This window comes from Salvia hispanica, chromosome 6 (genome assembly GCF_023119035.1).
Source record: "Salvia hispanica cultivar TCC Black 2014 chromosome 6, UniMelb_Shisp_WGS_1.0, whole genome shotgun sequence".
In the NCBI taxonomy this organism is placed as follows: Eukaryota; Viridiplantae; Streptophyta; class Magnoliopsida; order Lamiales; family Lamiaceae; genus Salvia; species Salvia hispanica.
This window is the reverse complement of record NC_062970.1, coordinates 12680916-12695014: the sequence shown is the minus strand read 5'-3', so window position 1 is coordinate 12695014 and position 14099 is coordinate 12680916. Positions and strand designations below refer to the sequence as shown.

General features: G+C 35.3%; 2 protein-coding genes across 3 annotated transcripts; both read right to left on the bottom strand.

Moving 5' to 3' along the window:
- Positions 1–5073: 5073 nt before the first annotated feature.
- Positions 5074–8786, bottom strand: LOC125195837 (mannose-1-phosphate guanyltransferase alpha-like). 2 transcript variants are annotated; one of them, XM_048094094.1, is made up of 15 exons: positions 8318–8786; positions 8033–8130; positions 7751–7851; positions 7580–7658; positions 7429–7489; positions 7248–7294; positions 7061–7153; positions 6866–6956; positions 6465–6513; positions 6184–6297; positions 5950–6097; positions 5775–5867; positions 5627–5695; positions 5403–5445; positions 5074–5321 (listed from the first exon to the last, which is right to left on the bottom strand). In XM_048094094.1, exons 1-15 carry the CDS (start codon positions 8373–8375, stop codon positions 5221–5223), a joined length of 1245 nt encoding a protein of 414 aa, XP_047950051.1. In that variant the 5' UTR covers positions 8376–8786; the 3' UTR covers positions 5074–5220. The 2 variants fall into 2 exon arrangements, with proteins under 2 accessions (XP_047950051.1, XP_047950050.1); XM_048094093.1 differs by having other exon boundaries at positions 6184–6300; positions 8318–8784.
- A 592-nt stretch (positions 8787–9378) lies between these two features.
- LOC125195836 (endoglucanase 5-like) lies at positions 9379–12443 on the bottom strand. Its single transcript, XM_048094092.1, has 10 exons — positions 12143–12443; positions 11845–12057; positions 11490–11690; positions 11309–11395; positions 11060–11224; positions 10851–10974; positions 10597–10760; positions 10123–10510; positions 9986–10027; positions 9379–9887 (listed from the first exon to the last, which is right to left on the bottom strand). The coding sequence occupies exons 1-10, from the start codon at positions 12350–12352 to the stop codon at positions 9598–9600; spliced, it is 1884 nt and encodes a 627-aa protein (XP_047950049.1). The 5' UTR covers positions 12353–12443; the 3' UTR covers positions 9379–9597.
- Between the last annotated feature and the right edge of the window lie 1656 nt (positions 12444–14099).

The following is a 14099-nucleotide window of genomic DNA, read 5'->3' as shown; positions in this document are numbered from 1 at the left end:
AACGAAAGAACAAAAAAATGCGAGAAATTTATGATCAAGGGTTATAAATCAAGAGTTGGAATCAGAAGTTCAATAAGTTTACTCATCGTAATCAGGTGTGTATAAATCACACTTTTAATTTTACATATTTTATGTGATTGATTGTTATGTGCTAAATTGGAGTGAATATTTGAATTATATGATATGAGAATAAATGGTTATGTGTTATTTAATATTGATGGTGGAAATGATGTGGATATGTAATTTGTGCAATGAATATGTTTGATATATGGTATATGATTTATTCGAGTCATGAGATTAAAGAGGATATGTGACTGTCTTGCTCTGGATCTGATATACAATGGCAAAAGACCTACGGGTCATATACAATGATAATGGACCTACGGGTCAAAGAATATATGCAAAGAGGGGCCTTCGTGGAAAGGTCAAATCAAAGAGGGGCCTTCGTGGAAAGGTCAAATAATTAAAAAGGAACCTGCAGGTCGTATACAATGGAAATCCCGGGCAGATACCAGGCTTGCTCAGTCACAGAATATTAAAAGGATCATAGGCATATGCATATGAATATTAAATTATTTATGATGTTTATTACTTCCGGTGATATATTTTGGTGAAAGAATGTGTTTGATATTGGTGTGTGAAATTAAAGGTAAGATTTATATACACTGAGTTGTGGCTCATATAAACCACTATTATTTTTCAGGAATAAGATATCAGTGAACTTTTGGGTTAACGTGAGTCATAGGAACTCCACATGTTATCAGGGTCGGCGGCTGACACGTTTTGGCAACCTTCTCCTCCTCACCATTTTTGCATGTAGATAATTGTAAAGTATATAGAGTGGTGACAGGGTCCCACTACGGTTTTGAATATTTTGAAATATATACTTGATAAATGTTGGATTTTGAAATTATTAATATGTGTGCTTTTGAAAATTTGAATTTACTTATTATAAGTCTATACGTCAGAAAGGATTGAGGCGTGACAATCCGAGCCACCGATTATAATTTATTGTTTTCATGATCGAAACATTAGGTTGGTTTCAATACATATACACTCTGGCGAAATTCTTGAAATAGATTCCAAAAACACGCAATTTTTTCTTCTTCTTAAAATAGGTGTCAAGCAGTGGCGGATCCATGGTAATGGATCGTCGGGAAGGGACGAAAGGGCGAAATAAAATTTATCAGAAACTAATGGATCGTCGGGGAGGAACGAAAGAGCGAAATAAAATTTAGCGACGCCGGAAGCTGTCGAAGAAGGCGTCTATAGAAAATCTATGTCTACATCCATGGTGGTGGGTCACCTGGGAGGGATGGTCGCCCCCTCCCTGAAATCGCCACTAATATCAAGCATTTTGAGAATACCTAAGTACATTTAGGTTCACAATTCTTAAAATATGTAACTAAGTAAATTAAAATAGTACTACTATATGATATTTATTTCTCAATTATCCAATTTTATACATGAATTTTAAAAATAGTTTATCTTTGTTAAATTTTTCATTGAATATTAAATTCTAATTTAACTTAGTTTGATTTAAATTTTTTTAAAAAATATCTTTTTAATCTTCATATTGTGTAGTCTTCTATGGGGTACAAGATTATATATCTGAATTAAATATGTAGTGTGTTTGATTAATGAGATTCATTTCTACAACTTAATCCTAGATGAATAATCATGAGATAATTAGTCATAGCTAACCACCACTCCAACTAAAATAAACTCACTACTCAATCCTAGATTATATCTCAGTACTACTATTTTATCTAGGGGCGGAGCTACGATGGGGCACGGGGAGCCCTTGGCCCTCCCAGCCATTGGAACTTTAACTATAACACATATATTTGAAAAGTATTTTTAGTAAGTTCGGTGGCCCAGTTGGCAAAGTCTCCGACCTTAAGAGCTTACCAGCTGGAGATGCCGAATTCAATTCCCACTCAACGTTTTAGTTTTATATATTTGCCCAATGTCAATAATGTATTTTAAACTACTTTTGCACACAGTAATATTGTATTTTAACAACCTTTTATTGTAATATAACTAATAGTTTTTAATTACATTTTATTTTCTAATATCGATAATTAAACAATTTTGTTCTACTTATGAAAAAACTTAATTTTATTACTAGTAGGTTTTAGTAGGTCATCACAAATTGCTTATATCAATTATACTTGAAGCGATTAAATTTGTTTGATATGCATTTATTCTTGAGTACTACATATTTGAAAACATTCTTTTATTTTTAAGATTTTCTATATGATAAAAAATGCAAAACATTAGAGGGTCTACCTCCGACTACTTGCGATGACAAAAACATCAAGAGATACCCGCAATTATTAAAAACGGTAGAGCTAAATTTTTTCTTCTTTTTGGGCCCCATCGTAAAAATTCTGGCTTCGCTACTGATTTTATCTAAGAAACCGAACACCACCTATTAAAACTGAGAATGAAGTTTTTTTTTTCATTTTCATCGCTCTCAGTCCGATCAATCAAATCTCCTAATCTTTTTTTTTTCACATGTACTCCCTCCGTCCCGGAGTATTAAGACTCACTTCTTTTGGGCACATGATTTAAGGAATTGATATTTAAATAGTTAAAGTGGAGATAGGGGAGAGAAGAGAGAAAAAAGTAGGTGGAGAATAAAATAAGATAGATGCTTTTTGCTCTCTCAGTCCGATCAATCAAATCTCCTAATCTTTTTTTTTTCACATGTACTTGTTTTCTTAAATATTTTATCATTCCAACAAACTTTAATTTAATTATAATGTAATGTAAAGAAAGTTTGTTTGGGCCACTCAATTAAATTTCAAAAGCCTCAATATCACTCCAAGTCTCAAACAATTAAATTTCGAAAAAGAGATTATCATATTGTCGCCTAATTAGCGCTAATACTGAAATCGAAAATATGTAACTAGTTACCCATTCTAAAAAAATATAACTATTTGAACCGGCCATATAAGTATTAATTTCCTTATAACGAACAATGCATAACTTCCAATCCATACAAAATGAACTACTACAACAAAATTACTAATATTGATTATCAATTATTGAACCGGTCACGCATAAAAATAACCACCAATGAGTCTCACCATGCGATCGAATCAACTGCCACTACTGCGGAGATCCCGAATATTTTCGTTAGTTTGTTACCTCGTACAATAATTTTGTCTCTAATTACTTTCGAGTCCACAACTTGTTGGCAATTACGGATGCAGTCCGTCGCAGCAAGAAGAAGATCATACGTCGCCGTTTGGTACTCTCCCTCTTTCACTTCGCTGAGCCCACTGTAGAGCGACCCTATGGCCCAATCATACGACGATTTGCATTGTTTGAGCGCTGCCTTCAATTTCGGATTTGTGCTGTTCTTCCTCAGTAGGCTTCTGATGTGGCGGCGCGTGCGCTTCGATCTCGAGATTCCCGATTTCATGATTTCGACCGAGAGATCGTACACGTTTCTCGCGGAGGCCACTCTTGGTTCGGCTTCGAGTGTTTTGTAGCACATTTTGACGTCGTAGTCTTTTTCGACACTGGCGCAGATTTTCTTGATCAACGGAGACGAAGAGGCGGCGTGGGGAGTTGAGAATAAGAGTAAAATGAAGGGTATGATTAAGATGAAGAGAATTGATGAAATTGAAGAAGAAGACATTGTTGTTTTAGGGTGAGGGATTTTTGGTCTTGTACAAAGTTGTAGTAGTGATGGGTTCCATATATAGGGGTCACTACCACTATTACATTTAATTGTATAAAATTAGGAAAGTATTAATAATTGAAGATGTATAAACACGAGTAAAAATATTGAATCATGGTATTAAATAGATAAAAATAAAATTAATGTAGTTTGTTGTGATTTGGTTAAAAGTGAAGTTGGCATATGCAATGTAGGAGTGGTTAAAATGTCAATGGCCTTAAGTATGCAAGGTAGGAATATGTAAGAAATGGCATGTGCAGTGTAGGAGTAATTATGGCGCATATGGAATATAGGAGAAATTATGAACCTATGCATTCTAGGATGTTGACTGTTTGAGTATGGAATGCCGGTTAGTTTTGTTTCTTAGTTATTTACTTTATTTCGTAATGAATTTATTTTTTTGTTTGATTAATGCATGAATTTTCCGATAATTAATCTTTGGATGGGTGAAGAATATGTCAAACCAAATTTTCGGCAGCTATTTAGTTTTGATTTACCAAAATTTTCAATTTAAAATAGTTATATTTTTATTATGGAAGGGGAGCTCTTATGGAGAGAAATCATATGTTGGCCTTTGATAGGCCTGAAGATGATATATCAAAATTTTTATAATATGCGTAGAAGAAAGGCTAATAATTAGAATGCATTTATTAAAAAATTAAGCATTCCTTTTAAAATAGCTTAAAAGCTTAAAATCATAAATGGTCTCCATATATTTGCATTATAAATAAATGGGCAAATTGTCATGAATATTAGTAGTTAAATCGTCCACCACAAATAGTCTTAGTAAGTATTTTTAAATTTTTAGACATCCATCAAAATTAGTCTATATCTATTAATGTTTTTAAAAAAATATCTCTAATGAGATGCGAAAATAGCATAAAATCATAAATGTTCCCCATATATTTGCATAATATATAAATGGGTAAATTGTCATAAATATTACTTGAATATATTTGTCTACGAAAAATAGTCTTTTATTTTATTTTGAATTGTCCACCAAAATCAATCTTTATATATTTATCATAACTTTTTTCTTTGTAATGAGATAGGTCTCATTCCAATTAAAAATACTTCAACAAACCCCCTCTCCCTTTCTTTTTATCTCTGTATCTTTTACTTTACTAGTTTTATATTAAGTGTCTATATCTTTTACTTTACTAATTTTACATTGACACTCATGCACGTCCACAATTAAGACTATTTTTTATTAAAGGAATAAATTAAAATGTGGTCAAGTTTTAACATGTCCTCCAACTTTAAAATCACCAGCAAATACCATGAAATATACATTTATTCGCAGTTATCCAACTACAAAAGAATTAGGTCGTCTATATGTAATATATTGTGATATTCCTATGTTAATGCTGCATGGTGGATGCAAGGTAACATACGAAGCGATTTATTCCAACCATAAAATACACCTTCTTGCAATAAGAGGTCAATGAACAGATATGAATAATTGATCTAGAAATGGAAATTCAATATGTCACATAATTAGTATACATGAGCTTTGACAGAAGATCTCACAATATAATTTCCTCTTGAACACTGACATTCATGGTCTTGTTTGGAAGAACAATGCTGTTGATCACCACAACTTCATCTTCCACTGTCACTGATTCACCTGTTTCAACAACTTGTTCATAAGCTATGGATGCAAATTGAGGGGAGGAGATAAAGATCGTTTAACGGAAGGTGAAAGTACCTAGAATGGTGACCCCAAGCTTCGCGTTGTGGTCTCCCGAGGCCTGAAAAACGTAAGATAAACGTTATAATTGTGCTGCAAAGAGCAAGAGACGCGTGAAGGACCTCTTTCAAAGCGGCCAACGCAAATAAAATACGGAAATTAAAAGAGGTAGATGTTGAAAGTAACAGCAGACCTAGGCTGCTTATTGCTGTTAAAAATGTTGAATAAATTCTTTGACATACCTGGACTCTTGACCACCTTCCGATCGAAGATTTCCATCCAACGATCGCATGAATCACCACCGCGTTTTCCTAATAACGATAGGATAGATGAGTTTATATATTCAAAGATGCATACTTTATCGCTAAAATTTGAGTGTTTAGTTAGTACCTTGATTTCGACATCATCAAGAATAATGCAGTTGACAAGCCTCACACCAGCTCCGATCCTAGCATTCGCTGAAATCGAAGCATTGGGACCGATCTGTTTCAAATAAAAGAACGCTGAATCAGAAACGACAGAGTATGCATACATTTTACTCATAACACTATAAATTGCAGCCGACCTTAGCAGTTGGATGGACTTTTGCTGATGGATGAATATAAACGTTGCCAGAAATTGCAGCATTCTTCGTGCCATCTCCACTAGCCAAGAGATCTGGTGAGGTGCGCCTGAATTGGGCGAGGTACAATCCTGAGCATTTCAGGGACATTCTGCACGACACCATGTCACATGAGATAGGATCCAAAGGTACAAGTGTCGTGGAAGAGGAAGAAGTAAATATACATTTATAGCTCACCCGGGAGTTTTGATTTGTTCCCAGTAATCTGTGGTTTCGTACACATAAAACTGTTTTTTTCCAGCAAGTGGTGATAGAATGTCCTGATCCAGTCTTACAAAATCTGACGGGAGACTTCTGTTTATACATCGGTAATCAGAAATGAAGATCAACAGATTCTCTAGCCACACAATGTAAATGTAGAAGCAAATTTTGTGTATTTTTTCATGAAATGGTTTTAAATAATAAGTATTGAACTAATCTACAACGTTTCAGCTAGCTGCATAGTACAGACATTCTACCTGTTTGCTGGTTGAAGTGCTTCAAAACTGGATACACGCCTTAAGGTAGCTGAAATTTGAACATTGACTAAATTAGAACATACGCCTCGTTATAATAGTTTTTGATGCAAAAAGATAAAAATAAGATTTTAAGAGTGATTCACATTCTTATTAATTGAGTAGAGTACTTCCTTTAGGTTCGATATATTATGATTCACATATTTTAGACTTATACATCAAGTCATCAACCTCTGTTAAACATATAGTATAAAAACATGTCAAGAACAACATAGTTCACAAAGAAAATTCAAAACTGCCACTAGTAAATAGGATCGCATTTTCAGGCGACTTCATAAAGCAAACCAAAAATAGAATGTCTACAGTCATAGCCATTATAATAAAGAACTCAGGGTAATGCTTACCTCGGTCTTTTCTTTGGGAGGACACGCCTTGAATGGCGGTAAAGATGTCAGGGGTAAATATATAAACCCCACAGTTGATACGGTCACTCACCTGTTTAATATAGAGTTGAGAAAGTTATGATGTGACCGAGCATACATCCATTACATTAGCAAAATGGGAGCAGACAGTAACCCAATCTTAGAACTTTCACATACAAAAGTTTCAGGCTTCTCTGTGTAGTGCAACAATTCATTTGTAACGGGATCAGCTACAAGTTCCCCAAACTGGTTTGCTGACTCCGGCGAAACCTGTACAAGGAATAAGGAAAGAAGCATCAGCCTCTATTTGTATAGTGAGTTAGTTTCCGAGAAGGATGAAGATTTGCTAACTAGAGGTGCTGACCTTGATCACCAAAATGGTTCCCATCCCACGGTAGCTCATGTGAGCCTCTGTACAATCAACCAAAAATTCAATATGCATACAAAAAGAACATCATATGCATTCCATATACATAGGCTATTTCAGGCCTGTAATGCACAAGATAAATAGCTAATTTTTAATGAGTCGCAAACTGATATTTTACCTAGCATCTCTGCAAGAGGAAAACTGCAGCAAACATCACAATTCAGCAAAAAGATGTGTGACTGCAAGGCCGAATACACATCTATTAACAACATTGTCAAGCAGTGTATAAACTAAAGTTAGCAACAACAGAATGGAGTTAGAATAATAACCGGGCTCTCTTCCATGATTTGATCCCTGAAGTTATAAAGTCCACCTGCCGAACCATGTGGCTTATCCTCTTTCAAGTATCTAAAAATTCCAACACAACAAACAACAAAAAGGTCACAAACTAAGCTTTATAAATGAGGAAAAGAGACAATCTTACATAGCAGTGGAAGTACCTGACAGGAACTCTGAGCTCATTAGATATCGAAGAGACGAACAGTGCGAATTCGCGCTCCTCATAGAAACCAATAAGGTAGATCTGTGCTAGGTTCGGTATCTAACATGAACAACATACGCTAAATGAGTTAGTCAACCTCTCACCTCCACAATAATGAAGAAGCTAAGACAATTCTTTTCCTTTTTTCATTTTCACATACTCTCAACTTCATCAATTCCATAAGTCAAAATCAACAATAAAATGGTGAAATAAACAATGGGCAATGCACATTAAAGCATACCCTTTTACAAGCAGATATAGGATGATTAACCATTGGCTGTCCAGCCAATGGGAAAAGGGGCTTTGGAGTATTAAGTGACAATGGCCTAAATCTGGTCCCTGCATTTCCAAAACCATCACCAAGCAATCAAGAGACAGGATTAAAGCTCTTATCTTTCCCCAAAAATCTTAGCTTTCTCTTCTAGCAAACTAACAGAATCAACAACATGATTATTGAAAAATATAATTAAATCACAATTACACAAGAATCAGGCATTGGTGATCATTATCAAGCAAAAGATGTTACCTTTAGTTGGGCCACCCACCATGATCACAGCCACCACTCTCTCTTCTGAACCACCCATTTTCCAACACCAGAGAAAGAAAACCAAAACGATAGACCCAATAAAACCAGATCTCTATACTCAGCTATAAACTCCCAGATTAGATCAACAATAGAACTTAGAAGTAGTACATATAATAATCAATTTGCTATAAAAAATCACGTGATAATTTCCAGCATCACAGTAACAGGACAAGAAATGCTGAACCAATCATGTGAGCTGAAAACGGTAATAGTAAAAGATTGGTTCAAGATTGAGTGAACAAATCAAAATCTAAACAGAGTTGAAGAGTAAATATGCGAGTCAGGTAATTTTGGAGTGGGGGTGGGGGTGGATATGAGTTCGGTGGCAAGTTTCCACCTCAAATTTCACGAGAGATAGAGATATGGGGTGGCACTTTGCTTGCATGTGGGGTAGCCTAATACAAGGAGTGAATGCTTCAGAGATAAGGTATCATTCAAAGGGATCAATTTCAATATTTTACATTTTTAAGAATATTCTTTGGTGATTTCTTTTATACTGTAACTCGAATTGAAATCCATTGAAGGGCTGAAAATCGAATTATTGAAGAACTAGCTACGTTACCAACGGTTAACCAATTATTGAAGTTTGACTAAACTAAAAATTGGGTCAGATCCAGAAAATTAAAAGTGGTGTATTAAAGAAAAGAAATTTGATTCGATTTGATTCATGTATGCATTTATTTATCTCAATGAAAATAGACTTTTTTGTCTTTATTTTTCCTTTAACAAACTTAATCAAGAAATGACCCTACTGAATGCTTAATGATTCTCAAAATGTTTAAAAATGAAGTACTATTTAATTGTGTAACTTTGGTTTATGTCATGTCACTCCAAATTGCATTGTGTCATTAACGGGTCTGCGCCGTGTGCTGGTCATATATGCATTTGAAGATAGTAGGGCGGGTCATGTTCGGATCGATAGTTTTTTTAACGGGCCAAGTTCGGTCCGGTCTTATTGGGTTGAGAATTGAGAGTTTCCTAAAAATTTAATGGATAACTTTCTTTCTGAATAAAATTTTTCTCAACCAAACAAGCTAACAATACATGTAATTGGAAAACTATTACATGATTGAGACATAAAAGGGAAAAGAAAATCTAATAGTACATGTATCCTACAATTTCCATTGCAGAAAATGTTGAAACTGCAGTAACAGCCGCAGCCACTTTCCATTCTAAAACCATCAAATCCCCCGAGAAAATCCTATTCTTTTCCTGACTGATCAATGATAGCTTTGAACCAAAATCTCAGCTTGAGCACCAGCTTGAATGTACACAAAACTGAATTCAGAATTAGGCTTTAGTGTTTGAATCCATTGAGGAAGCTCATAAGTATTCTTTGCCTGTGTTGGAGTCAGCCCCCACAGTGATCCTGTCAGCCCATCAAACTGCAGCTTCAGCTTCCCAATAGGCTTTTGAGAGATGTTCTTCACCACCACTTCGTGACGGTAGAATTTCTCCCCTCCAACTGTCCATGAGTTTGTTATGGAGTGAATAAACTCAACTGGGACAGCTGCAATAGATCATAATGGTGCATGCAATTCTATTCGGGTCATATCTACACAAATAAACAATTATGGAATAATGTTATAGTTATGGCTGTTACTCTACCTGCTTTGGAATGGGGAGCTGGTGCATAGAGTTGAGATGGAACTGTAAGATTACAGCAAGAATTCAAACATGAGAAATGTGACATACACATTTGATAAATGAAAATATTCCATAATTTGAGAGACATGATTACAGACCTTGTGGTTTGTGGTATGGACTGGAAGGCTTAGGCTGTTTTGACTTCTCCATTTGTTGGCCTGAAAACAGTGTGTGCAATCTTGAGAAAACACCAACAAGAGGGGCAGTTCCAGACAATGTAGGCTCAGTCTGCTCATAAGCAGATCTGTCATCTGTGAACTCATCGTTGGCGTTAGGGCCTCCGACAAGGGCTCCATGTATGACATTGGGATTGGCGTCATGCCGTTTGTACCAAGTCTCAAACCCCTCAACACATCCAATAGCAGAGTGAAGGAGAGAGACAGGGGCGATAGAGGCGCCCCTGTGGTGGACATGGAGAGGATACCTCTTGCCATAGCCCACCAAGTAGCTCAATGACTTGGGATTCTTGCCAAGAATGTAGTCTGCCTGAATTTGAAACAACAACATTGTTATAGAATATGACAAACTACCAATGCAAGAAAACAGACAAAGAAACAAGATTAAACATTTACTTGTGATTTGGCAAAGTTGAGGATTTGTTGAGGCTGGATTAGGCCATCTGGGCACTGCACAGATATCTTGGCCTTGGAGAGATAATCAGAGTAGACAGTGAGGAGGAAAGCAGCAGAGGCAGGGTACTGCAAGTTGTTCCACTCACGTAGATAGATTAGGCCACCTAAATTGTCAAAATTAGCAACATTTGAGTCACAACAATTCTTGAAAATGGAATACTTGTTTACAAAAATGTTGAAATAGGTGATCTAACCAGGAGTCATCTTCACATTGTATCCATCATTCTTCTGCATACACGCGCAAGTGAAGTAGTCAGCTTTTGCCTGATACTGCTGCAACGTAGAGGCGTACTTTCCAGCTCGTCCTTCCAGCAACAACTACACAAAAGTTTGCATTTTTGTTGAATTAGTACATTCTGCTTGTATATTAATGTTGTGTGTTTGATCAAGATTTGTGGTTTACTTTTGTGAGGAGGATTTGAACTCCGGCATACTTGTTGTCCCAAGAGAATTCTTTGACGGCCCAGCCGGATCCACCGAAGGCAACGCAGTTGTCCACAGCATATTTCAAGTAATATTCATCGTTTGTAGCTCTGTGTAGCCATGTTGCACCCCATAATAGTTCATCCTAAAGGAGAAAAAAATACTTACATGATAAATATTGTGAGAATTAAATGAAAATGTTATGTGACAAAAAAGTAAAAAATCTTACATAGTAACCAGATGATGTGTAGAATTGCTTGGAGTTCCCAATTGAATCAGTAAACAAGCCTCTGAATCTGTCTGCAAATGAGAAAATCTAGAACAAAAAAAGCCACACGCATGTCAATTAGATATTGCAAAATTATTTTATTATTAAGTCGATTAGGTGTTGAAATTACTTAAGTACTAACCTGTTTTGCATGCACTAAAAGAATACTAGAATACGCAGAATCAAAAGGCTTGAAAGCTAGAGAGGCAGCAGCCAAGGCGGCCGCAGTTTCTCCAGCAAGGTCTGACCCGGGATGCTCGATATCCAGCTTGTACGCTGTTCGGGACGTCGTCATGTCCTCCGCTCGTTGCCAACAATAGTGATCCGACACTCCATCTCCGACCTAATGGCAAGATAAAACCATTGTTACAAATTTACAGCGTATAGCAAAACTAGTAGTTGTGCCAATAAATTTGACTAGGTAACATTAGGGAAAAAATCGTCATAAAAATTGTTGACCTACTAATAGTATTTCCTTGAACAAATAATATATATACCTGCCCCCATAGCACATTTTGTTGAGGATGGCATTTGATGAAATAATCAGTGCCCCATTTGATTGCCTCCAAAATGTGTCCCATTTGATTTAATTTCATAAAGTCTTCCTTAAAATCGACAGCTGCCCATGACAACATTGTCACACTAAACGCCATTGGAAGACCAAATTTTACATGGTCTCCGGCATCATAGTATCCTCCAACCAAATTTACCTGCCCATTCAAAAAAATTAGTTTTGTATGAAAACATATTAGTACTTGTAAGTAGGTGAATATTTGGTTAGGCAATGGGAGTTACCCCTTGAGGATAGCCGTCGCCAAGGCCCGAATTACTTCGCCATTTCACACGTTGGTTTGAAGGTAATTTACCGGATCTTTGTGCCTCGAAGAACAACAAGGTTTTATCGAGGGCAGCCCCGTAGTCAAACGACTCGACTGCTGCGGCCCCGATAGAAACTAGGCCGAGCAAGAGGACTAAAATGGCGTGTGAAGCTTTTGTGATTGCCATTTTACACTTAGAAGATATTGAGGTTTTTGAATTGTGAAGTCCATTTATATATATTTATAGAGAGAAAGAGAAGCAGGGTAGGTAGAATGGGATTAGAACGTAAGGTGGTACTTAATTGGTAGCCTCCACGTTGTTGAAACTTGAAATTGTGAAGTAATGATATGGAAATCAATGCAGACATTAGGCTTCCCACGTTGGGTTTGACGTTTTTAAATGTTCATAATGTCAATTATGAAATGAATCGTTTATGTTGAATGATGGAATGAATGTGGGGCGACAAGCGACAAACAAGTCGTTTTGGATCGGATAAGAAAATAATCTTATTCTTGATTAGATATAGTTTTGTGTTTTCAGAAGAAGGCGAGACGACTTTATTTTTAAATAGTTTATGGCAATTATAAGGTTGTTGTGTGTCTTTATTTTTGCGCTTAAATTCGAACGTGCATGTAAGCTTTGACAATATGAAATTAATCCCATTCATACTATATATATACATCGAAGATCTTATAGCATTTGAATAAAAATACTTTACATCTTAATTATTTCTGTTTCAATTTTTGGACTTTGATCTTTACCGGTAATAAAGTGTGCAACAAGCGGAATAATTGATGTTTGTGCATCAAAAGTGGAAAACTTACAACATTAAGTTTCGATGGAGAACTAATACATATTCTATTATCACATATAGTAGTTCTATGTCAAATTAGTTTTTTTTTTTTTATCATGCTTAATGGACTTGATACAAGTACAGTAAATAACAAACCATCAAGGCTTCAACAGAAAGAAAAAGGAAAAAAGGTATACTGATCATGTTTTTAAAATATAAATAATGATAAAAAAAAACCCTTTTAATAAATTAAGACGGCATACGTTGATCAAATTTTAAATTCAACTGCATAGCATAGCATGTATCTTATCACACATAAAAACTTTCAATGTGATTCGAAGGTATTATAAAAATGCGGATCCACATCGGGTCAAAGTCCAAATAGTATCCGGTGGGTGTCTGGGCCAATCAGCTTTGGGTTAAGCGTTTGGTATGACATTGGCCACCGATGAAGTAGGCCCACAATTCTCACAAAATAAATCATAATGTTAACTATAACAATGGTAAAGTGCATATTTTTATACAAGTGTAAATTATACAAGGATTGAGTTTTTTCCATATAAAAATGACTATAAAATATTTAAATTATTTTATTTATTTATAATGTTAGAGTATAATATTTTTATTAAATTGATAATTAATTTATAAATTTATTTAAAGCTAAGAGAAAATTTTAGCTCCATAACAAGCATGAGATAGTGCTCTATAATTTTGTAAGTGATAGGAAATAATAGCTGTTGATTTATAAGACATCAAACGTTTCGATAATACTCCCTCCGTCCCAATTTAGGAGTGCAATTGAGTTAGGGCACGAGTTTTAAAAAGTTGTTGGACTGTAGTAATTGAATTAAGATAGTGGTTATTGGAGTGTGTAATAATTCAAGTGAGGTAGTGGAAAGTGAGACTCTTTTGACTTTTTATATGTTTAAGATTTTATTTTGTTTTATTTTTATGAAAGTAATGACATTTGAATTAAATTTCATCAGCAATGCGGTTAAATTTTATGTCCATATATGATAAATTTTAAATAGGACTCTTAAATTGGGACGGATGAAAATGAGAAAAGAAGACTCTTTCCTATTTAATAATTTAAATCCACGAGTTCATGGGGAACCTTTTGAAAAAGTTTATGATAGAGAA